A 25,186-nucleotide genomic window follows, 5' to 3' on the forward strand; every position below is an offset into this window, starting at 1 on the left:
TGTCCTATGACTGATAACAAGTATTACATCTCTGCAGGCTATTAAATCCATGGACATTGGAAAGGTGGCCTTTGTTAACGATTTTGATCTTGACAGAGGAAGACAAGTGAATCCATCAAAATAGGTCAGAGAATACCTCTTGGGTTCGGCTAACCAGTTCTATCAACAGGGCTTTATACGAAGGGAAGACACTAAAATAACTTCAGTTAGTAAGGCTATGAGAAGGTCGTCCCCTGAGGCACAGTGTCGGAAGAAAACGCTTTATCCGTCTTTACGGATTTCTTACTTGCATGGTAAAGGGCCTCGCAATGTTGATCTGCTAAAACGGAGCTAAAATGCCATTGAAATAGATTGGTCATGCCTGCCTGGTTCCTTGTGAGGTCTCAGACTAATGGGCGGCCAAAAAACACCCTGATTGAGGATAGCTTCCTAGCACACTAGGAGGTTTAAGCACCTTTTGCTTCAGGAGGTAAAGATTTTATTATTGTCATGTTGCAAGAGACTTGGCTCCTTGATGCCGCCAACATGGCATGGTTATTTGGTTAGCCTGGTAAAGGCATATAAAGCTAAGAAGGGCAGCCCTTAGCGGGTCTCTTGCCAGCCTGCAATAGGGAATCTGGTTGACCTTACTCCCGTGGGCCTCCCCAAACCGGTTTACACAACTAACTAAACTCCTCACCTCGGAAGGAAATTTTGCACTTCTGAATTTATATTGGAACCCTTTAGCATTCTCAGATGACTTGTTCCTGGAAGGCATTGAGTTAATGATGGATTTGAACATGCAAGACCCTAATATTAATGTGGTTCTAATAGTTGGGGACTTGAATATACAATGTTGTCAGACTATGGGGAAAACACTAACGGTTAGAGCAAAGAGATGGCTGACATTGATGTAAAACCGGGATTTTGTTATGCTTAATGGAGCAGTGAAGGGTGATACCCCACCCCCTCGACCAACATGGAGGAGGGAGGACCAGGTGTCAATTATTGATTATGTTTTTGTGGGGAGGGGCAACTTCGTGAAGGTCAGAGTTTTTCAAAATTACCACAATGCAAAAGTGACTATGAAATTCTAGTGACCATATGGGAACTCCCACAGATGATTCCAGAGGGGTTTTATAACCCTTCTCTACTGCTCACAGGGGTGAGAAACAGATTCAGATGGTCAGAGGCAAACCTTGGAATCTCTGTATTTTGAATGAAGCTGCTCCCTAGAATTCTCATATTGTAGCGAAGGAAGACCACTATGTGTCAGCTCTGAATAGATTTGTAGAGCCTTCTCTTAAGGGCAGGAGACTGCTATTTAACCATAAGCATGTTTTTGACATTGCTGTTAGAAATAAGAAAACCTTTCTAAACAAAAACTTGAGAGATCGGTCTAGCTTAGAAGTGATGTATAGACTTCTGAATGAAAAAACCCTGAAACTGGCATATAAGAAACGGTCGGGGGGCTACATAGCTCTGATGTATCAACATGATGGGGAAACTATGCTACATACGATATAAGAATAGTGCGCAGATTTGGGCTCTTTTGAAATCAGAAATGAATAACCCCAAGTTAGCTCTTCAATCTAATCCCCTACCAAAAGCAAGATTGGGTGCAATATTTTTCAAAATTATACAGCCCCTGCCTTGGTATAACTGAGGAAGGTTTACAAGACGATAATGGTACGCAAGTCCTGAAATCTAACCAAAAGGATATCTTATACCAGATTCGAAACGTGAGCACCTTGAGGGCGCCAGGACCGGATGGTCTCACAAACCTACTGTTAAAAAATCATCCAGAAGAATGTTCTAAGATCTTACTATCAATTTGAAGCAGGATCTAGCGAAAAAAAAAAGATCCTGTGTTCATGGAAGCAATGAGTGATTATACCAGTTTTCAAGAAGGGAGTCATAAAGTTCCCACCTAACTACTGCCCGATAGCTCACTTAGATGTTTCGGGGAACATTTTTGCACGCTTGCCGAGGGACCTATTGAATTGGGTTGACGTGCCTCACATTTTGACATACATCAGTCAGGATTTGTCCCAGGTTTAGGGACCTCCATAAATCTCTTATTGCTCACTTTGATCACAAAAAGAGTGATACTAGTTCAGACGATCTTCATGGCCTTTATTGAATTCAAACTAGCTTTTGACTTGGTACCCAGAAAGGTGCTATTTCAAAAGATGAAAGAAGCAGACGTTCCAAAATATTTGCATTCGCTAATTTTTCAGCTCTATACAGGAACATCGAGCCAAGTTGGGCTGAACAAACAGGGGATTCCATCTAAATCAATTCCTACCTCAAGGGGTTTAAAGCAAGGTTGCATTTTGGCTCTGGCTCTATTTAATTTGTTTATAGCTGATATGATATGGGGAATTATTTGGTAAAGATAAATTCATACCCTTCAAAATAGGATATTGCCCCATATCTTGGTTGCTCTATGCTGATGATCTTGTCATATTTGACAAAACTCCCATAGGGTTACAAAGATCATTTGGAGCACTGGAGCTGTACGCGAATACAAACCATCTGATACTCAATGTAGAGAAAATAAATATTGATGCTCTGGAATTAATACCAATAACAGTCTGCAAGAGACTCCTTGCAGAGCAGGGTTAGGCCAAAGTTGAAGACCGCAGCGGCCCAGGCTTTGATACTGCACAGGAAATATGGGAATTTCTCATGTTGCCCTTTAATCACCTTTTTTTAAACAAAAGGTTGTTCGGATATAAACCTATGGTGCCAAAACAAAGATGGTGGAAATCGCTCTGGACTGGAGAAAAACCGATGCTCTCTCTCCCCTTCAGCCTTCCTGGCCAACTGATACGATACAAATCAGGGTTATTATCCCTAAATATCATGGTTAAATGGAGGGCTTTAGCTATGCTAAGGAAATGTATTTAAGCCCAGAAGGATCTGAATTCAATAATTTCAATGTTTGCAAAGCTGTTGGAAGACCAGAGTGATCGTCTTTGTAATCTTGGAACAAAGAATGCTTAAGACAGCATTTGATCAGGCTGGCATAACTCTGGACAGAAACCAGATAGAGCAAAATTAAAAATGTGGTACTATGATTGGAGGGTGACATGGCAAGAATGCAACAGAGAAAATGCATTTAAGAATGGTAGATTTGAAATTAAGCCTTTATATCAAAAACATCGAGCACATTTTCTAAGGTTTCGGCTAAATCTATGGCCACCTAAAGATATCCTGGGCATTACGTTAAATTAGACGAACGAGCAAAAACAATGTCAAAATGTGGTGGAGACCCTCAGGCACACTGTAGTGGCTTAGCCTTTATTGCTGTCATAAAGGAAGTTGTTTTTATATAATATTTGTAAAGATTAGGAGTGTGTTACGGAAAGGATTTTATGGGAAAGAGATTTTACTGCTAACCAAGTTCCTCTGATTTTAGCATTGTTACATTTTTACTGTTGTTGGACATTCTACTGCCTAACAGAGGAAGTTACATAGTCTGTTTTTAACACTGATAAACTCTGGTCTAAATAATGTAAATTATTGTGCGTTTTTATTTCCTCTTTCTTCTTTTCTGTAACTGTTGTTTCTAAATGAAAGGTTGAATTATTTTCAGATATAACAAATGAAAAAATAAATAAAAGCAAAAGTTTTCTTCGTACCCTGTCAGAGGGGTCTCTTTTTTAGACTGGTCTCCCAAATGAGCCTCATGATGCCCACCCTGTATCAAAACTAATACGATCATAAGTAGCTCAGGCTGGTGGCAGGGCTAACTCTAAAGATAAGCTATACCTAGGTTAGGGCATGGTGCATGGCCAAACACATGATCATGTCACCCACATTTGATTTGATATCACACATGTGTTCAACTCCTGTTAAGAGTGAGCTCAGCTGTGGAAGGTAATGTGTATTCTGGCCAGACAGGATGAAACTGCCAACTGTCAAGAAAGAAACCTGAATGGCCAAGCCTCTTTGATCCATTTGTGAGGGTAGATAACACCCTCCTACAGAGACGGACGTACCACAAGAAGCTACCTTGGGCCCAGGCATCACAGAAGTACACCCATTCAAAGTAGTAACCTCATAGCAGGGTGCTGCATTTCTGAAAGCCTTTTGAGCCTAGTGAGAAGGGAAGGGGCGGTGTTGTAGACAGAGGGCTCTGTACAGTGGAGAAATACTTCCACCATCTTGTTTCTCTTTGCCTCTCTCTCGGCCTCCCTCCTGCCCCCGCTTCCACTAGACCAAAGCACTTTGGGTGGGATGTCAAAAGGTTAACATCCACTTTTTTCAAGACCAGGGATTAGCACACCAAGACGGGCTAACTTTAGTCCAATCACCTACACATTTTTTACCTTTAAATTGCCTGGTCTCCTACCACATCTTTGTATCATTTTTTGGACTCCAACCTTTCAATACGATTTCATTGCACTTCTGTTGGAAGAGTTTATCTTTCCAAAGTCCTACGCCAGTGAGGTGAAGACCTGAGTGTCCAAGGAAGAGGGAAACTCCATCCCCTAATCATTCCCAGGGAATAATGGGACTGAACTGCTGCTGGAACAAGACCGGTCTCTCTGCCAACCACAGCATGCCCAGGACTTCACTGGGGTGAAGGACCCCTGCAGTTGTGTGCCAGCCTCTCGTGTTTGGGAGCATGAGAACAATGACCCATCTTGTCTCAGAGTCCCTGGAGTAGGTCTCACAGCAACTTGAGAAGTATTCATTGGACTGCTTTTGGGAGATTTGCACTTTCCAATTCTCTCAACCACTGAAGTGTAGAAAGAGCAGTCCAAGGCAGAGTAGAGTTCTGCCCCCTACACACTCCCATGGCACATGGAGGGTGACACTTGCTGTGGACCAGGATCTGCCATTCTGCAGCAGAATCTTCCAGGGCTGGGAGAGCATAACCTGTAAGGACTCACCCTACCCTTGGGCCCCTAAATTGGATCTCTCAGATCTGTTAAAGTTCACTGGTCCATCGTCTTGAAACCAGTTGGACAGCCATCAATCGAAGCCGAAGTAGATGCCACAGACATTGAGAGATACCACTGGTGCTTCTTTCTGGCACCCCTCCGAACAATGACTTTCACAGTGTTTGATTAATGCTGTATTGCGCCCTTGCTAAGACCATCACCTACTAGTCTTAAATTGACTGCTTGATACTGGGACCAGACTTGAACCTCTGGAGCAGCTTGCCGACTCAACCCCCAGGGGGTTTACCATGACGTGAGCCTCGAAACTGCCACTTTGGCAAATTGAACATAGGAGAAACAGGTTCTCCAAGCACCAGCCACCGACGCGACCCGCTGGAGTATCACACATCCACCCTTCCCGGTGGTTAGAACCCAACCAGACCTCAGAGATCCTGGAGGGATCCCGAATGGTGCTTGGCCCCACACAATCCACCATACATAAATTGAGCTTGATCCAATTGCAGCACTGCTTGAAGCCAGGTTTGACATCAACCCACCAAATAACCGAAACAAGGTCATATCGACCCATAAGTGCCCCATTGGTCCATTTTGAGCCCAATAGACTGGTTAAGCCACTAAATCCCTTTTTGCACCCCAGAAACCTTTTAAAAAGAAAACAGCGTTTCTTACAACCCCGATTAATTATACAAAAGCTGCATTGAGCCATTTTTGCTTATTCTCTGTTTTTTCCTCAGCGGTAGGTTTCATGTAATGTTTTTCAATTTAGTTATTTTTCAGATTATGTGTTTTTTAAAGTATATATCTTTTTGTAGAACCTTGATTGGACATTGCTTTTGTTCTGCACTTGTAGCTACAAATCCCTTGTTACTGGCAACGGCTACTAACAAACCAGAGGACGGAGGGCCTTTGCCATTAGACTTGGCTGAAGAAGAATCACGTCATAGCCATTCCACAAGGGCTGCTCAAGCAGCAAAGTTTCTTGTAGCGCTATTATGTTATAGCAAGATAGAGTTGTTGCACTTGAATAAAACAAGTGGAATGAGCCGCACGTGTTTCAGTTCACAAGAGGTTGTAACTAAATTACATGTATGATTTAGTTATAACCTTGCATTAGTTGTCTTAGAGCCCTGATGGTAAATCCTAACTCAAAAACGGCTTGTCTAGATTGCCAGATTAGGTTTAGAATTACACCAAATTGTATTCAAATTCTGGCACAAGACAAGTCAAGATCATCCACAAATTCAACTTGGTCTAGATCTATAGTCGTCAGGTCCTCTAGGCTCGGAATATCTGCAAAGATGTTAAGAATTGAAGTGCGATTTAGATCATAAGAGTTTTGAGCATCCCATCTGCATTTAATAATTAGAGTATGGTAATTACGATCCTGTCGCGCGCTAATAGGTTGATTGCTTTTGTTTGAGACAGTATATTGATGCGAGTCCTTATTCTCTGATAGAATGTGTGGAGGTTGAGTTTAATTACTAGCAAAGTCTTTTAAATTCCTAACAACCATTTGAGACGGCTTGTGAGTTAAGGTGCTTAGTGGCTGTACGTGCGTAGATTTTTCTAGGTGTGCCAATCATTGTTCAAATCAATGAAAATCAACTTCACTTATTATATTGGCCTGATCTGATGGTTGCCCTACATATGTGGCCGAGCAAGTGTTTCATGGATCCCTTCAGTTAGTTTTGTTTGCATGTTTATTGCATCTAGAAGATGATCTAGAGGCTCTTGCGATCCAATTCTCTTGGTTGCGCCTATTGAAGTTTGGGTTGACATCAGCATATTTTTATTTATCTTCGCATATTTTTTAGAAATGGCTGCACTAGCAACTGCTAGTTCTTTCTTCTGTATTACAGCACTAGCAGTAGGAGCACTTTTCTTAGGTTTAGTTAAAACATTTCTTAATTATTTTGTGGCTGTGTAATCATTGATTTTGCTAGAAGTGATGTTCTTGGATTTTTTCGGGTGGTCCAAAGATTTGCCTTTTGGTTCATCTTTCTCAATTGGTTTGCAAAAACTGTAATATCTTGATTACTGTTTTTGCTCGTCGAGAATTTTATTTTTTGTTCGATGCAGGCTTAATAAGAGGAGTATCTGGGGTTGAAACTGGCCGTGTAAGATCTATGGGTACAGTTTCTGGCATAGGTCCAGATGTAATGGATTCCCAAGGCGCTAGGGTAGCCCCCCTCTTCGTGGGTGCCCTACTGCTCTGTTAGTTTGCGGCACAACTTAGTGTCGTAGGATGCCATGGTATTGTAGTTGACAGAAATTAAGTTTGTACTAATTTCAAGGGAGCATAAATGGGTTAACGCATGCTCCTTGTCATTATTTACGACCATGTGAGATTTAACAATAGGCAACGCCTGAAGAGGTTGGGGTAAAGACGCCAAAGCTTGAGGGGATAGCATTTTTGCGCTAGCAACTTTTCAATTAACATAGATTGTGAGATGAGTCTCTCATCAAGAGTTTCATACAGTTTTAGCAATAAAGTTACGGCAGTGTTCATAGAAGACAAAGTCGATTGTAAAAACATGTGTTCAGATGGCACCTTCAAAGGTGATAGATTGGAGATAACTTGTTCGGTATTAGGTTAGAAGGCCTGGGAGAGCTTGTGGCATCTGTCAACAAATTATGTGGTTTGTTAGAAAAAAGAATTGGTGACTGGGACAAATTTAAATGAGTGATTGGATTAATCATCGTGTTCGGATCTAACACTGAGTTTTGCGGGCAAATGTGTAATGATTTACCAGTTTGCATAGAAATATTTGCAAAATGTGCGTTTGGTGCAAGAGCATCACATATATTGGCCTTGATGGGTGAAGCAATGTCAATCATATCACAGGTAATGGAAGGTGCCAAATCTAAATTGCATGCGGGGGCCGAATCCAAAATCAAGAGTGAATGTTTCAGCGATCTCAATGTTTCTTTTGACAAGTTCAAATCTGGGCATGCTGTTTGTTGTATTGCCGTACTGGAGACATTTTCCATAGTTAAATCACTTACGTGACCATTGGTTATTGGTATAGAAAGAGGAGTTTCACGCAATTCTTCTACAGGAGGAGCGTCTAGCCGGCAGGTTTTAAACTGCTGGGGTAGAATTCACGAATGTCGGCAGACAGACTGCGCTCTTGGTCGAGAGGCAGGAGAGAAGTCCTTGATTGCACAGAACGCTGGTCTATCTTTGAGCGGCGTATGTTTCAAACGTTGAACAAGCTTTAAAGTGTTCAACTTGGACGGCATATCTGATTTTGAAGGATACAGGGTGGGGCAACAAATGCTTGCATACGCGCGCTTATGAAAACAGACCTAAATCGAGTATGAGGCCATACATCAGTTGGTACTATTATCTAGGTAGCAATGGTCCAGTTACATCAAGGTTCTTTATAGGAAAAGACAGAACACTTACCCCAGGCAAGGGGACAACAAGACACTGAGCAGAGTCTCGGCCACGGGCCCTAAGCAGCCACAACAGCTCTTGTACAATGCTTTTTCATGAAAGCACGCCTTTCGATTCTATTCCTCCTTCCCTCCCTCCCACCCCCACCCCTACTAATGTCCCAATCAGCCTATTGACTGGCTACCTGGTCCCTTCAGATTCCTACAGGGCACCAGGTCCTCCTGTTCCAGTCTCCCTTGATCCCCCCACCACCCCAACGTGCACTTGCCTTCGTGCCCCCTCCCCATGCACTAGCCTGACTGGGCCTGCACCCCTTGAGCACAACTCAGCCCCTCACCTAGCACTTAACTCATGGACCTTCCTTTCCATGCACGCTTTGCTTTCCCTTGGCACCATCTTCCTGACCTCCCCTGGCATTCGCTTCTCACAGGCCCTTCCACCCTGACCTGTACCCCCTTCCCCTCTCCTCCTCTCTCACCTCTCGTTTTTGTTTATTCTAGCCCCCCTGGTCTTGTTGCGGTCTTGAAACACATTGTGTATAGGTGCATTATAAATGCTCAATAAAATCAAATATCGTGCTGGAATGTTTTAAACACAGTATGAACACATTTATATTCTGGCCTAGGTTCTTGTAAATTTGGATTGTATATCCTAGTAGACTAAATATCATGACATATACCCCTATCTTTTAAGTAAAGCATTAACTACCAAATGCTAGAAATGCTCTCAATCACAGTTTGATCATTCAACTTGTTTTCTTGTAGAATCTTGTTATGAACTATGGGATGTTGCCACCTTGTCTATTTTAATATTTCTTTAATTGTTACATTCTTTTTTCTTAAATTCAGATTTCAACCTAACCATTTTAGACAAATTAACATTCAATGAGACAATCCCAGTCCATTTATAGTCTACGAAACACCCAAATTCACCAGCACCGATCGATTGGTCACTGGACTCACAAATGTGACTTGCCGTGTTGCTTACGGTTTCCCACTAGAGGCTCAATCAAGGGCAAAGCTTTCACAATGTTCAGCATCCTTAACTGGCCTTCTCAAATGATAGACCAGAGGCTGCTCGCCAACCAGCAACCACTGTAGCGTAGCGCTGCTTTGCAATAGTGATAGGAAATTGTGGAATCTGGCCTTCCTTCCCTGGCTGCTTGCCGGTTGTGTGTGGTGATATTGTGTAGCGTGCAATGTCATGCTGGAGTGTTCCACACTTGTGTCCCACCAAAGGCCAGTTGGTGCCTTGCATACCTGTGTGGTGGCTGCCAGTGGGCCCATCTAATGAAGTGTTTACTTAAATATGTGTAAATCGCAGAGAATAAAGAAGCAGCTGATATGAAGACTGACCTGATGGTGCCAGTGAGATACTTATGAAGGCGGTCCTATCTCACAGTGATGTGCTGGCCATGATGGAAACAGGAGTGAGGGAAAGGGAACGCAACATCGCATCTGCGAGCTAATCCTGGGTTCACAAACGGAATGGAGCCACATGTGAGAAAATATTCCTGCATTTCCCGGTGCCTCTTAACAGAGGCACCGGGAAATGCAGAGAAAAGTCAGTCCATGTCCGTGTGCAATGCTATACCTGGCAACCATATAATACACCATAGACTGGTGGAGAAACATTGGCCATATCAGGATGGTCCTCTATTCCAACCCCACTAGCCATACATTACAAATAGATGGAAAAGCATAATATACTTACATGAATACACAGCTGACGAAACTGCATTAATGCACAACCCCCAACATCCAATCTCCACTCCTCTTTCATAAGTAAGATACGATGTAGAATCATGGGATGCATAGGGGTTTCCTTGATAAACTATCTAAAGAAGGAAAAGGTTTCCATTAATATGAAATGCAGAAGACACCGTTGATGTGAGGAAAGAACTATATCACTACACATGATGCCAGACAGCAGGTAAGCATGCACCAATATGTGTTTACTCCCGCTGTCCCCACAGGCCATCCGCCACCCCCTCTGGTATCCCTGTGATGTTCCCATGTGCACCCCCTCCCTTCACACACACACAGGTGTTGCCTATTTTGCTTGATTCTTCTACCCTGCTCCCCCTAACTCCCTCCAGCCTACTTCTGCAGGAGTCTGTCCCGATATATTCTGGTTTCACCATCACCGCCTTGTGGCCAATGCTGGATTTGAATTTGATGGACTACCTTGATTCACGGTGCGTCACCCTTTTGAACTCTCATGCTGGACTTCCTTTGCATCTTGTACTCATGGTGGCCCTGAATCATTCTGTTCCCATCTTCATCTTGTATCCTGGCCTGCAACATTATGTGTTACTACTGACTTCTGCAATTGTATTTGCTCTCCCCTCTTGCTTCTCCACTCCTTTACTCCTTTTGACTGCTTACTCTCTCTTTTTGACAGCTTACTCTGTTCTCTCCTCCTCTCCATTTTCCTATCTCCTCCTCTCATACCATTACTTCTTCTATGCACTTACTCTATCGGAATTGTCCCTGGACCTAGTATGATAGCAACCTCATCTGTCTCTTCCCCCACCCTTTATTTGTTCCCCCCCTCCAGCACGATCTGAAATGTTGTCAGGCCTAGTACGATAGTCGCTTGTTTTGGTCCTGCCCTCCCTTTCTGCGCCCCTCTCCCTCACCTGTTGTTTTTCCCCGGCTCTAACAAAAATGTCGTCAGGCCTAGTATGGTAGTCGCCTGTCTATTTCCATTTCCTTCCCACTATCCCCCTCCCTTCCTTATCTATGTCTTAGCTCTTGCAGGATCTGAAATGTCATCAGGCCGAGTGCAATAGTTTATTTCCCATCCTTACAATGGCCTGTAAGAATGCCATTGTATTTCCCCTTGTTCCCTCCCTTGCATTGAAGCGCTTTGAAACACATTGTGTATAGGTGCTATTTAAATAGAATATCATGTATCATGCGGATATCTTAAGCTAGATTCAAAGAAAGCATGGTGCATGCTGTGGAGGATTTTGGTAGTCAAGAGAGTTCAGTAACTTGCAACTTCACATTTCCTCCATTGAAGAATCAGTTTGGTCACCCGATTCTTTGGTGTTTGATGTATGATTCTTTACTTAGGGGCGCGGGGGAAGAGGGTCGGTGTTCATAGGGAATTCAAATGTACAATGACCAGGGCCTCTAGTCAGTTCCTCATGGTAGTTGGTGGGATTTGTAGGAGAGGGCGAGGTTATTGTGGATCCTCAACTCATTTATGAATCTGTAGCCTTCGTAGAGAGCAGGTACCTTTTGGCCATTGATAATTCTTTACATACCTTTTAAATAATAAACGTTATTTGTACTACATCGTTTTTAATAAACTAGCCATACCCAAGGTATCATATGCCGAGCTAGCTCTATCTCTATGGGGGTAGGTCTACAGGGGTCAGGGCATAAAAGCAAGGTGTAAAATTACCCACTGGAGCCTTACTTTACTGACATTTACTTTACTGCATTTCATACAGGCATAACATAAGTGGATTGCTATGCCAAAAGTAAGTGCATTCCATAGGCAGTTATATGTTTTACTACATGGAGCACAAAAACAAAGACTGTACTCTAAACCTTTGCAAAATGAAGTGCAAAAGTACAAAATGGCACACAGTGCTAAGGATGTAGGTTTCCTGCATGCAATGAACACTTTGGGTGAGTGATGTGATGTGGCACTACCCCATTGACCAATTTCAAGGGTTTACGAGCTGGCATGGCTCAGAAAATTAGTATAGCCCAGAAATTGGCCAATGGTGTAGTGCCTCTCTGTTCCCCAGGTTCACTGAGCTGGTGGCAAGACTCGGCTCTGTGCTCCTGCTCATCACAGAAGGTCCAAGCCGAGAGCCATGCTGGCAGCGCCGCATTGCAGTTGTGCTCCCATGACAAGAGAGCACCGCGCCGATATCAATTTAAAAGTAGAACAGAAAGAAATTTGTAAAGTCAGGAATCTCCCTGTTAAAGGAAAGGAAAATAAGTTGATTACAAGGTTGTTGAATCACCAAAGTTTGGATAGTAGGCCTGTCACACCTACTAATCAAGGGAATGTGGAAATTGATAATGAGGATGATAATTTAGAGACTAACTCTAATGTCTTGGAAGAGTCAGAGGAGGGAGAGGAGTCCCAGGATAGGAGCCCCTCTTTGCTGAGCAGGCCCTTCTGCCTCAAACTATGTCCACTGGGACCCCACAAGGTCCATCACAGAGTCCAAAATGTGTGTCTCTTGAAAAAATGAGACTTGCATTGGAATTTAAAAGGTTGCAAGCTCAAACTGTAGCCAAACATAAAGACGCCAAACTTGAAACTGTTTCTCTCCCAGAGTCCTCTAGGTCCTTCCAGTCCCAAGAGGCCTCGCCTGCCTAAAGAAGCAGGGAGTATGAATGATGTGAAACTTGATATTTTGGATTGGCTGGGTGCCTTTGAATACAATCATGGGATTCAAGTTCTCAGAGGGAATCAGTCGATTCCTTGGCTTTTGTCTAGGTTCCCCCAGGTTGCAAGTGATGCTGCAAGTGATGCTGAAATGGAGGTGGGTAAACTTGAAATGCAGGAGTATGAAAATGTGAAGCTGGCTTTGGTAGTGAGATAAGGGAAAACACAGTACCTTAAGTTTAGGACCCTCAAAAAGACTGCTGGTACCCCTTGGGCTACCTGGGTGTGTGAATGTGAACAACTTAGATGGTTGGGTTAAGGGTTACAGAGTGAACTCCTTTGAAGGAATGAGAAATCTATTTTTGTAAGAGTATTGTTGATGCCTGCTCTCCTGAGCTGAGACAGCACTTGGCTGACTCAAAAGAGATTGATCCCAAGATGTTAGCAAAGGCTACTGACTTGTGGGTTGCCAACAAAGCCACTCACAAGGATTCTGGGTCCACTCACAAAAAGGATGAGGGGAAGAAGCACAATAAAGATGGAAAAGAATTCAAATTCCAACCACTCAAAAGACGGACACAAACAGAAAAGGGTGAACACCATGGGAAACCAGTTCAGTCTAGCGAAACCTCTGGTGCTAAATCAGAGGGCGCTCAGCAGAAGCCCCCATTCCAGAAAACATTTGGCAAATGTTATGCGTGTGTTTCAACTGAGCATGTGAAAGGGGATCCCAGATACAAGGGTGAACCTTCACGGGTCCACACTGCCTCCTTAGCCTTCATCCCTGAGGAAGAAGTTCATATGGCATTGGCTGAAGACCCCATTGGAGTCTCATCCAGTATTTCTTTAGTGTCCCCTGGGTCTGTGGGAACAGCAGAATGTAGATGTGTATAACGTTACTCCAGACAACACCAAAGAATATTACAAGGACAGTGTACTTGTGAATGGACAGGAGGCCTCTGCCATTAGAGACACTGGAGCTAGCATTACTGTAGTGGACGAAACATTTTACAAACCGGAGGATGTTGCCAAGGCAGCCAAAGGTCCCACTAAGCTTGCTGGAGTCCCACTCCAGATGGTTACTATACTACCAGCTCTCATCAAGTGCAACAATAGGACTGTGTAACGCTCACCTGGTATCCACGGGGACGTCACTCAGCCTGTTCTGACCTCTTAAGACCTCAAACCCTTCCCTGGAGTCTACTCGACTGGAGACTGGGCCTGAAGGGCCATGTAGGTGATCGTGGCTTGGCTCCAACCTGACATCTTGGAGGGCTGGGGGACATGAGGGGCAGGAATCATGACAGCACTCTTCCCCCCTCCCACCTCCCAAGGCCCCTCTCAAGGTGGCTCTTCTGTCTGGTCCTGGTTTGTTTGGATGGTTTTGATGAAATCGTCTAAGCAAGCAAAGTGCATGGATGTACTCACAAGGCTCCCATGTCCTGTCTTGTGGACCATACCCCTTCCAGTCTACTAAGTAGTATAATTTGGATCTGACGTACTTTGAATCCAGGATGTCGTTGACTTCGAATTCTGGCTCCCCGGCGACTACTACTGGCTGCGGTGGCGTCGCTACCCGGGGTCCCAGGTTGAACAGGTTTAAGGAGAGACACGTGGAACACAGGATGAATCTGCATGTTTGACGGCAGAGCTAGTCTGACCGCCATAGGATTTATCACAGAGGGGACGGTGAATGGACCCAGGTATATTGGGCAGAAAGTTTGGGTTCCTTTAATGGACAGGTGTTTAGATGCCAGCCAGACTGTCTCCCACTTGTAGTTGGGGGCCTTTGCTCGGTGTTGATCAGCAAACTTCTTTTGGCAATTCTTAGCTTGAAGTAGGTGTTCAGCCGCCCGTTTAAAGGTTTGAGAAATGGTCGTGTGCAAGGTTTTGACTGCTGGCATTTCCAGGGTTGTAGGAACGTCCAACTCATAAGTACGTTGGTGCCTGCCATCCATGGTACAAAAGGGTGTCTGGCCAGTGCTGGTGTGTAGGGAATTATTATAAGCATGTTCAGCTATGCATAATAGGTCGAACTAGCTTCCGTCATCATGGTGTAACATGCAACACAGATACTGCTCGAGCATCTGATTTTTCCTCTCAGTTTTACCATCCGTTTGGGGATGGTGACTGCTGGATAGCCGGATGTCAATCTGGGCCATAGAGCAGCATTTTCTCCAGAAGTTAGATACGAATTGAGTACCTCAGTCTGAGACCAAAACTGAAGGAAACCCATGGAGCCGTACAATGCCTTCAAGAAATACCTTTGCCAGAGTGGAAGCATTTGGGAGCCCCTTAAGAGGAATGAAATGTGCCATTTTTGAAAATAGGTCCATGACCACAAGAATAGTGTTAAACCCTTGACTGGGTGGTAAGTCAGTAATAAAAATCGAGGGACAACGTGTGCCAGGGTGCTGGTGGGATTTCCAATGGTTGTAAAAGCCCAGCCGGTTTCTGCTAGGATGACTTGTTTTGAGCACACACTCCACAAGATAGGATGAATTGGATAATGTCTTTACGCCACGTGGGCCACCAATAATTTTGTTTTACCTTGGCTAGGGTTGTAGCGATTCCGGGGTGGCCCTCGATCAAGGACTCATGATAACCGGACATGACTTGTTCTTGGTTTGGTAAGAATAAACGATTCCTGAAGTAGGGCAACTGATCTTTTATCATGTAATGTTCTCCTTGTGCACTCCACACTTGTAATTGCTCCGGACTCATCAGGTTTTGGATTTCTTCATGTAATTCTTTCTGAGTTATGGTTGCTGTGATTCCTAGGAGCTTGTCACTCGGGATGATTGCTATTGGGTCAGGGGTCTGATACCCTTGCTCTTCCACCCCCATACGGGAAAGGGCATCGGCCTTCCCGTTTTTCACCCCTGGTCGAAATGTAATCACGTAGTCATATTCAGCAAAAAATAAATAAATGAGCCCAACGTAGTTGACGTGAGGATTGGGCCTTTGCCGTTTTTAGGTACTGGAGGTTCCGGTGGTCAATTATTACCGTGATTGTGTGTCTGGTGCCCAAGAGGTAGTGCCGCCATGCCTTAAAGTCTGACTTAATGGCCAGGAGTTCTTTGTCTGCGATAGCGTAATGGAGTTCAGGGGGTGTGAATTTACGCGACCAGAAGGCAACAGCGTGTAACTGGCCTGTTTCGGGGTCCTTTTGTGAGAGGACGGCTCCCATAGCCATGCTTGAGGCGTCCGTTTCCACCATCTATGGGAGATCAGGACGAGGGTGGCGTAAGATTGGGGCAGATGTGAATCTTGCTTTGAGTTCCTGGAAAGCTTCCTCGGCTTCTGTTGACAACTGAAACTTTTTGTTGCTTTTCCTTAGCAATGCGTGATGGGATGCACAATTTGCGAAAATCCTGGGATGAACCGACGGTAGAAGTTTGCAAAACCCAGCATACTTTGAACCCCCTTGAATGAATTTGGGGATGGCCAGTTCAGGATAACATCTACCCTGTGTACATCCATTCGGATTCCATTCGGGCTGAGAATAAAGCCCAGGAATTCCACCTCGGAGACGTGGAATGAGCACTTTGAGCTTGGCATAGAGCTGGTGTTGACGGGGTTTCTTCAATACGGATCGGACGTGTTTAACGTGCTCCTGCTTTGATGCGGAATATACTAGAATATCGTCAATGTACACTAGAGCACAGACAATCAATTCCCGTAGGACATCGTTCATGAAGTATTGAAATGCTGCAGGCGTGTTGCAAAGGCCAACGTGCATTACTTGATATCCGTACAAGCCGTATTTGGTGCGAAAAGCAGTTTTCCATTTGTCCCCCTGTTTTATGCAAACAAGGTGATATGCCCCCCTCAGGTCTAGTTTTGTGTAGATTTGGGCATCTTTGACTTGATCAAGCAATTCAGGGATCAGTGGCAGGGGGGGTAGCGTTTTTTTTTTACGGTAATCTGGTTCAGTGCATGATAGTCGATGCACGTTCTCAAGTCCTCCTCCTTTTTCGGTACGAAGAATAGAGGACTGGCTGCTGGAGACTTCGAGGGACGGATGAACCCGTTGGCCAGGTATTGGTCAAGATAGGCCTTCAGGTGCTGGTTTTCTGGTTCCGAGAGTGCGTAAATTCGCCCACAAGGGATTTGTGCACCGGGTATCAGGTCGATTTGGCAATCGTATGGTCTATGCGGTGGCAGGGTATTAGCCTGTTCTTTCTGAAAGACATCTTGAAAGTCCTGTTATTCACTTGGTAGGGTGCCGATTGCCACAGTTGCAAGCGTGGAGGTTCTGGTGTCTATTGGTGGTTTCTCTTGGCGATAACATGTGTAGGTGCAAGTCTCGGGAAAGGCCAATTCTTTTGCTCGCCAATCGATTTGAGGATTGTGAGCTACCAACCATGGCATTCCCAAAATCAACTGGAACTGTGGTGCCTTAATGAGGTCGAAAACTATAGATTCTTGGTGTCCATCCTGGCACAGAAGGGTTAAAGCTGCAGTGCATTGGGATACTGGACCAGAAGCTATTTCCGTGCCGTTGACAGTGGTAACAGTGTCAGTGGTTGATTTAGGGCGTAACAGAAGCCCCATCTTTGCCGCAAGATCCTGGTCGATGTAATTCCCAACGGCTCCACTGTCAATGTACGCTCTTACTGCGTGCATCCGAGATGGTTTTGGTGATTGATCAAGACCACAGATAGTGCAAAATGGGAGGTCTGTAGATCACCTTCTTTGCTCGACAAGTGGACCCCTACACTTGCCGGGATGGGGAGTTTTCCGATTCCTTGATGGTATCTTCCTTGTCTGTGGCCCCTACGGTCCTCCTCGGTGGCTTCACAGGGCACTCTTTAAGGAAATGTCATGACCTTCCACAGTACAGACATAACTTCTGCTGTCTCCTTTTATCCCTTTCCGCTTTAGTCAAGGGGGATCTGACCCCCCCCCCCCCCGATTGGCATTGGTTTTCCTGAACCTTCCATTGTGCGGGCAATATTGTCCTTTGAACGCACATACATAGGGCGAGGGTCCGGTCTGGTTTGATCTGCTCTTCGGTCCTGCAACCTATGATCCAGTTGAACAACAAGGTCAATGAATTCTGAGCAGTCTTTCGGGGGGGGTTCATTACTTGTGCGAGAACATCCTTGAGCTCCCCCCGCAACCCCTGATGAAATAACGTGGTTCTCTTCTCCACTGGCCATTCTGCTTCAACTACGAGTCTATTGAACGTGGCTATGTATGTTAATAGGTCTGGATTCCCTTGGCGTAGGGACAGAAGTTTGTTGTCTAAACCCTGCCCATGAGTACGACGGGCGAACAGCTTTTCCATCTCCTGCTGAAAGCCCCTGAAGTCATGCAGCAAAGGATCGTCTTGGGTCACAAAAGGTACAGACCAGTCCGCGGCGCTACCACTCATGTAGGATAGCACAAAAGCGACCCGTGATTGGTCATAGGGAAAGGCCCCTGGTCTACAAAGGAAGTGCAGGCGGCACTGGTGCATGAACATTGCAAACCTCTTGGAATCCCCCGTAAATCGCTCGGGCGGGGCCAAGGGAACTGCCCCAGGAAGAGTCATCTGAACGGGATTGGCTGATGGTGCTGGCATCGAGGGCATGCTTCCCGGGAATGGTGCATGCCCTGCTTGTGACTGACGTTGTCGGCTTAAATCAGTGCGTTCTTTGGCTACTATCAGCTCTCTCCTCAGGGCTCAGTTGGTCTCCTGCCTGGCTGCATGTACTTTGGAACGAAGCTGCCCCAACATGTGGGCTAACTGGTCGGTTTCTGACGTTTCCATGACGCCCAGGTGGATTTTGATGTGAGGCTTTTTGTTCTGTAACACTCACCTGGTATCCACGGGGACGTCACTCAGCCTTTTCTAACCTCTTACGACCTCGAACCCTTCCCTGGATGGCCTCAAAACTGTAGTCTCTTATCAGGAAAAGTTATGGCATCCTCGGGTCCTGGATGACAATCAGGCGATGGTACTTCTTCGCGCCTGGCTGGTCATGTGTTAGTTCACCATGAATCTGCTTCAGTTTCCAGCTTTTAGTGCATTTAATTCTGTGTCGGCCTAGCCACCTGCATGGGCCCCCCTTATGTGGACCTTCATGAGGCAGGCTGGTATGCTCTTAAATTGTAACGCTCACCTGGTATCCACGGGACGTCCCTCAGCCTGTTCTGACCTCTTACGACCTCGAACCCTTCCCTGGAGTCTACTCTACTGGAGACTGGGCCTGAAACACAGGATTGGTAGAGTTTTACTCCCTATTGTCTGTGTGCTTGAACCCCTTCTTCCCCGGGGTCCAACCCTTCCCTTTGATCCACAGCTCACCTTGTTTTCTTGGAAAATGTGCTCTCTGTCCTGCTTTCAGCGCAGGGGCGCGTTGATTGATGCGGGCTTGTTACTGCCTAGTTACTTCACTGGCAACAGTCCGACAGGTAAGTATAATGAGTCTTTTGAACAGTTCTCTAACTTCGTTCCTTTCCTTCCTTAGATGATGGCCGGTGTCTGGGGATGGCGACGTGCTGCTGAGATGAGTAGCGCTGAAGGTGAGTGAGAGCGTGATGAGACCCTTTCGTATTTGTATTGAACAGAGTTCTTTTTCTGTGTCTTAGATGCCGCGACGTTTTCAGCGTGGATGCCAGTTATGAAGAAGAAATGCGGTGAGTAAGCGCGGATGCGGAGCCTCGAGATGTTTCCACACTAGAGTCTTTTCCCTCTTGCAGATGGATGAGGAATTCCGGAGACAGAGTTCCCCCAGAGCGGCTGGGATTCAGGTAAGCGTTTGAAGCTCGTACAGTCTTTAAAAATAAGCAAAGATTTGCTGAATGCTTAATAATGCGTGTTTTCTGTTCTTTTCCCTTTTCCTTAGGAAGCGGCGTGCCGGGATGGGAATGATGCCGAAGATGCCCGCAGAACAGAAGGAGCGATGAATGATGGGCAGAAGCGCCGCAAGGTAACGGTGTTCTTGTTCTTGCAGGAGCTGAGCGCAGAAGAAAGATGCAGGCCTACTGGAGACTGATCCGAACACGGCGAGTGTCACGCTGCAGGTGCAGAAAACACAAAGCATGTTTCCCAGCCTGGACGTGGCTTAAATAGTCTCTGGGTATCCCAGGTGTCTCTGGGCTGAACCACACCCAAAGGACTAGAATGCACATGCAGTTCTGGGATCCGAAATATGTCGGGCATCCATCTTGTCCCCATCAATGCACTACAAGTCCAATCCCCAATGTTATCCTATGGGAGTGAGTGAGTCTGGTGCCACAAGTGCCAAGTCTGACTCCAAGTGGGTCTTTGGAGGGATGGAGAGGCCCTTGAGGGCCATGTAGGTGATCGTGGCCTCGCTCCAGCCTGACCTCTTGGAGGGCTGGGGACATGAGGGGCAGGAATCATGACAGACTGTAAGAATACCGGTCAGTGTACAAAGTGAAGTGCTTAGGAGAGTCCTGTTGGGGGAACGACTTAAAGACTCTTGGAGTTGTATCAAGCACCCCCAGGCCTCCCAGCAAGAGGAAGCAAGAGCAAACTAGATTGGCTAGAGAGAACTTTAGAGGACTCTCCGTGGCAAGTTACAGAGGAACCAATAACTTCCAGTCCACAGGAAAGCCACCCTTTCTACTTCTCAAAGACGGAGACAAAGGGGAAACCCAAAGTCTCAGGAAAAAAAGGTGCCACCCCTGTGCACCAAACCAGGACATCCCCGAGAGTACAGTCCAAGGTCACACCTGTGATCCCTCCACTAGCTCAGGCGGAGTGTGAGGAATAACCAGAGAATGGTGAATCAGTTGCTGGTGAACCCGAACTGGAAGAAGCCATTCCCTATTGGTGTTCCTAAAGACCATCCTGAGCTGCAGACTTTGCTTGCAGAAGGTTGAACCTGTAGGGCAGACTTCAGCAGAGGTCAAAGATAGTGTCCTACTCTTGAAGGACAACGGCACTAGGCAGCTTTCCAGATGGATGGGTTAAGAGCCAGGGAAGCACAGGCTGTACTGGGAGGATGGCCCCTTTACAGTGAGCCTATTGAGTCTACCCCCACGGAACTACAGAAGACTTGTAGTGCCTGCGGTGGTGAGACCCCAATTTCTACAGTTAGCCCATGAGATTCCTTTAGCTGGTCACAAACTTTAAGATGACCAAGGAAAGGATATCTCTGTATTTCTACTGGCCCAAGATGGGTTCTGATGTAGATACATTCTTTAGAAGCTGTCACACTTGTCAGACTTCTGGCAAGAGTGGAGCCAAGAACGTGGCACCCTTGGTGCCCCTGCCAGCGGTGGGAGGTTCCTTTCGAGAGGGTAGGGATCGACATTGTTGGTCCCCTAGACCCTCCCACATCTTAAGGCAACTGATTTATATTGGTTGTGGTAGACCATGCCACCAGGTATCCTGAAGCCATACCTATGAGGACTGTTACTGCTCAGGCAGTGGCTAAGGCCCTCCTTGGTATCTTTACCAGGGTAAGTTTTCCTAAGGAGGTTATCTCAGACAGGGGGACCAATTTTATGTCCCACTACATGCAAGTCATGTGGAAAAACTGTGGAGTAACCTGCACGTTCTCAACAGCCTACCATCCCCAAACCAATGGATTGATAGAGAGGTTTAATAGAACTATGAAGAGCATGATATGTGCTTTAGAAGAACCCCTTAGAAGAAAGTGGGACCTTCTACTGCCATGCCTTCTCTTTGCTTAGAGAGGAGTCCCTCAGGAAGGGGTTGGTTTCAGCCCCTTTGAGCTCCTCTATGGTCATCCGGTTAGAGGTCCATTGGCCCTAATCAAGGAAGGGTTTGAGAGTGCTCCTTCCCTCAAGCCAGTGAGAGTCATTGACTATGTGTTAGATGTCCGAAGGAGAATGACACAAACGAGGACAGAAACATCTGAGTTTACTCAAGACCAGCTAGTTCTAGTTATGGTACCTATAAGGCAGAATGCCTTACAGGACAAATGGATTGGAGTCCTCAAGCTTGTGACCAAACTTGGAGGTCCATTATTTAGTGGACTTGGGCAATCCCAAGGAGGCCCCTGGGATCTTTCACACTAACCGCCTAAAGGCATATGTATCCAGAACTGGGAGCTCTGCTCTTAGCCTCTGATCAAGAGGAGAAGGAGAATGAACCTCTACCTGACCGTCTCAGGGGACAGCATTTAGATGGAAAAATAGAAGGAGTTAATCTCTCTTCTGATCGGACTCTGCAACAACAGGAAGAGTGCAAAGTTCTGTTAAATCAGTTTGCCTCCCTGTTTTCACAAATACCAGGCTTGACCCCTTGGGGCCAGCATGATATCCTCACTGGCGACTGTCTCCCTGTCGAATGCAGGGATTACAGAATGTCAGACAATGTAAGAACCCACATAAAGGAAGAGGTCAAAAATATTCTTGATCTTTGGTTAACAGCGCCATCTACAAGTCCATGGGCTAGTCCAGTTCTGCTAGTACCAAAAGCAGGATCCAAGGAGTTGAGATTCTGTGTAGACTATAGAGCTCTTAATGCAAACACCACGACTGATGCCCATCTTTTACCTAGACAGATGAGCTGGTGGACAAACTTGGTTCAGCCAAGTTCCTCAGTACATTTGACCTAACATTAGGCTATTGGCAAATGGCTGTGACAGACCATGCCAAGGAGAAAACTGCATTTTCCACCCCAGACACCAGGAGGCCTCTACCAGTTTAAGGGGAGGGTATGCCTTTTGGACTAACAAATGCGCCTGCTACATTCCAAAGGATAGTAAATCATGTTCTGAAACGGGATGGAGGACTTCTGCATGGCATACTTGGATGAAATTGCAGTGCTCAGTCCCACTTGGGGAGAGCATCTTAACCAAATGGGTTATGTATTGCAGGCTCTCGAGCAGGGCCATCTGACCATGAAGGCAAGCAGATGTCAAATTTGTCAGAGCAAAGTGGTCTAACTTGGACATGAGGTAGAAGGAGGTGAAATGAGGCCATTGCCTGGAAAAGTATAAGCTGTACAAGACTGGGCCACCCCTACTACTCAAACTCAAATGAGAGCCTTTCTAGGTCTCACAGGTTACTATAGGAACTTCATTGAGAACTATGGGACCATAGCCTCTCCCTTAAATGTGATCTCCTCACCCAAATTCCACAAGGTCAGGTGGAATGAGGTGTGCACTAAGGCATTTGAAGGACTTAAGAAAGCCCTTTGTCAAGCGCCAGTCTTGAGAGCTCCTGACTACAACCAATCCTTTATTGTACATACGGATGCTTCAAATACAGGAATATGTGCAGTTCTGAGTCAGCTGGATAGGAAAGGCAGGGAACACCTTATCTGCTTTATCGGTAGGAAACTGAAGGACCTTGAAACAAGGTGGGCAACAATTGAACGTGAATGTTTTCTATGTTGTGTGGTCTTTGTAGAAGTTTAGACCATACTTGTATGGATCTACTTTTGTAATTCAAACAGACCACCAACCTTTGAGATGGTTAATGCAGATGAAGGGTGAGAATCCTAATTATTAAGATGGTCAATCAGCCTTCAGGGGTTTGATTTCACTATAGAACACAAGTCAGGGTGTAAACACCAAAATGCTGATGGTCTCTCCAGAAAGTACGACCGACTGGAGTAAGGAGATTCATCTGGGAGTGGATTAAATCTTCCTGTCCCTTAGTCTGAGGCGACGAGTGTTGGGGAGAATTCTCAGAAATGTGCTAATTCCCTTCTACCTTAGAGACCCCCAGCAGTTTTGCTGGACTTTAGGACTTTTTATTTCTAACCTGGAGAGAGTGAGACCTTTTCACCACTCTCTCATGTATATTATTATTGATTTGAACACTGTTTCTATTGACATTGGAGCCTGACAAACTCTGTAGGCATTGTCATTCTACATTGTGTCACACAGCACCTTCAGTGCAGTGACACAGGGAAGTGTTCCAGATTTCCCACAGGTTTAAATACCTTATCTTGGTAAAACTACAATTTCCAAGAGCAGTGCAGTGAAACTGACTTTACCTACATTGCAATTTTCTGGACAATAGGGTGTGGGAGTGGTTACTTAGTATCCCCTTTGTCTAGTTTCTCATGTAACATTTTTACGTTACCCTTTCTACAATTAATGACTGGTGGCAGTGGTTTACTTTTTCCTTCCATTGTGTGTTTCTACCGCAGGCTGCAATTGCAGCTGCAATAAAAGCACCCATGGGTGCCCATTTTGTCAAAATGGGCCTGGTCTTTTTTGCCATTTCTTGTTGGAAAGGTCCTTCGTGAGATTTACTCTGCGTGACAAACCACGTTTGGTCCCTTTGCTTATTTTGTCTTTGATGGGTTTCACTGCTGAAGTGTGTGTGTGTCTGGCAGGGCAGGAAGTGAGGGAGGTGCCCGAAACTCCATGTGCTTAGTCCCCTTGCTTACAGGAATGCACCCAAAGGTGATTGGCCGGCTGGCTGTCCTTAGAGGACAGCCACCCTGCTGTGTGAGTGACAGCTAGGCTAAGGATGAATGCGAGAAACCTACATAAAAGGTGAGGCTTTTGGCTTGGAAGGCAGAGTCGACCACTGGACAAAGGAATCCGAAGAAAAATTGGAAGAGGTGCTTGCTGAAACTCCTGGAGCGTTGGTTTGCCCGGTGAAGTCCTGTTTCATTGCCTAAGCTCCGAATTCACCTCGACTAGAAAAGCCCTGCATTGGATGACTTCTCCCCTTGGGTTGGTGGGACCAATCAACCCCAACGCCAACTCATCTGGACATACTCTCTGAGCTGACTGTACTTCCCTTGCTGCTGCAGGAACTGATTGCCAGGGAGAGGAACACCAGATCGAGTGCATCATTTTTAAGTCGGACCTGAATTCCAGGAAGATCCTCCGGACTACCATGAAACAGGACTGACCAAGCCTGAGCCACCTCAACAGAGTGCTGGACCCCACATGCAAGGAAAGTCCATAAAGGTATCAGAGAACCACGGTGGTGCTGTTTGCGAGAGCCATGAGAAGCTGAAACCGCAAAGTGCTGCTTATCTGAAGTTTTCCCATTGGTGCAGCTGACCATCAATTCATAGTGCAGGAGTCCCCAGACGTCCTCCCTCTTGTCCCCATGACGGAGGCTCAGGAACACAGGATCTGCAGACCTAAAACTAGAACAGAAGCCAGCCAGAACCAATTTCTTCAAACCAAAGGTACTGTCAAACTAAGGTGTTGCTTACCTTGTGTAGCCTTGCTAGCTCTCAGTTGAGACTTGTCTTGGTTACTTTTGCAAATTTGCTTGCAGCTTTGCCCCTCACAAATCTCCCAGCTTCTGGCACTACAGTGATTTCATTTTCTACAAAGATTTCTACAACATTGTGAAATACTTTTTTACCTACCTGCAAGAAGTGTTTCAGCTCACCTAGACTTTTGCTCAACTAAAATTGGCTTTCCAGGCTCCTTGAAAGACTCTTCTCATCTCTGACTATATGTTTTAATTATTCCTCAACAAAATTCACATATTAGGTAACTTGTGTAGATGGGAAAGGGTTCATTTACTTTGCATTTGAGGGTTCAAAAAGTACTTGGCTGCTGAAGAATATTTGTTAACCATTGTTTTGTTCCCTCATCTTTTCCCTTTGACACTAATCTCA

General features: G+C 45.5%; 1 protein-coding gene across 1 annotated transcript in view; it reads right to left on the reverse strand.

Annotated features, from left to right (window-relative positions):
- The window catches only part of SLC45A2 (solute carrier family 45 member 2), a 434,015-nt gene that overhangs the window by 196,712 nt on the left and 212,117 nt on the right, over positions 1-25,186 (reverse strand). Inside the window, exon 5 of the mRNA XM_069627092.1 lies at positions 10,009-10,132. Within this exon, the coding sequence (XP_069483193.1) occupies positions 10,009-10,132 (124 nt within the window). The remainder of the gene's footprint in view (positions 1-10,008; positions 10,133-25,186) is intronic.

Source organism: Ambystoma mexicanum, chromosome 6p (assembly GCF_040938575.1).
Source record: "Ambystoma mexicanum isolate Mex_15411 chromosome 6p, UKY_AmexF1_1, whole genome shotgun sequence".
Taxonomy (NCBI): Eukaryota; Metazoa; Chordata; class Amphibia; order Caudata; family Ambystomatidae; genus Ambystoma; species Ambystoma mexicanum.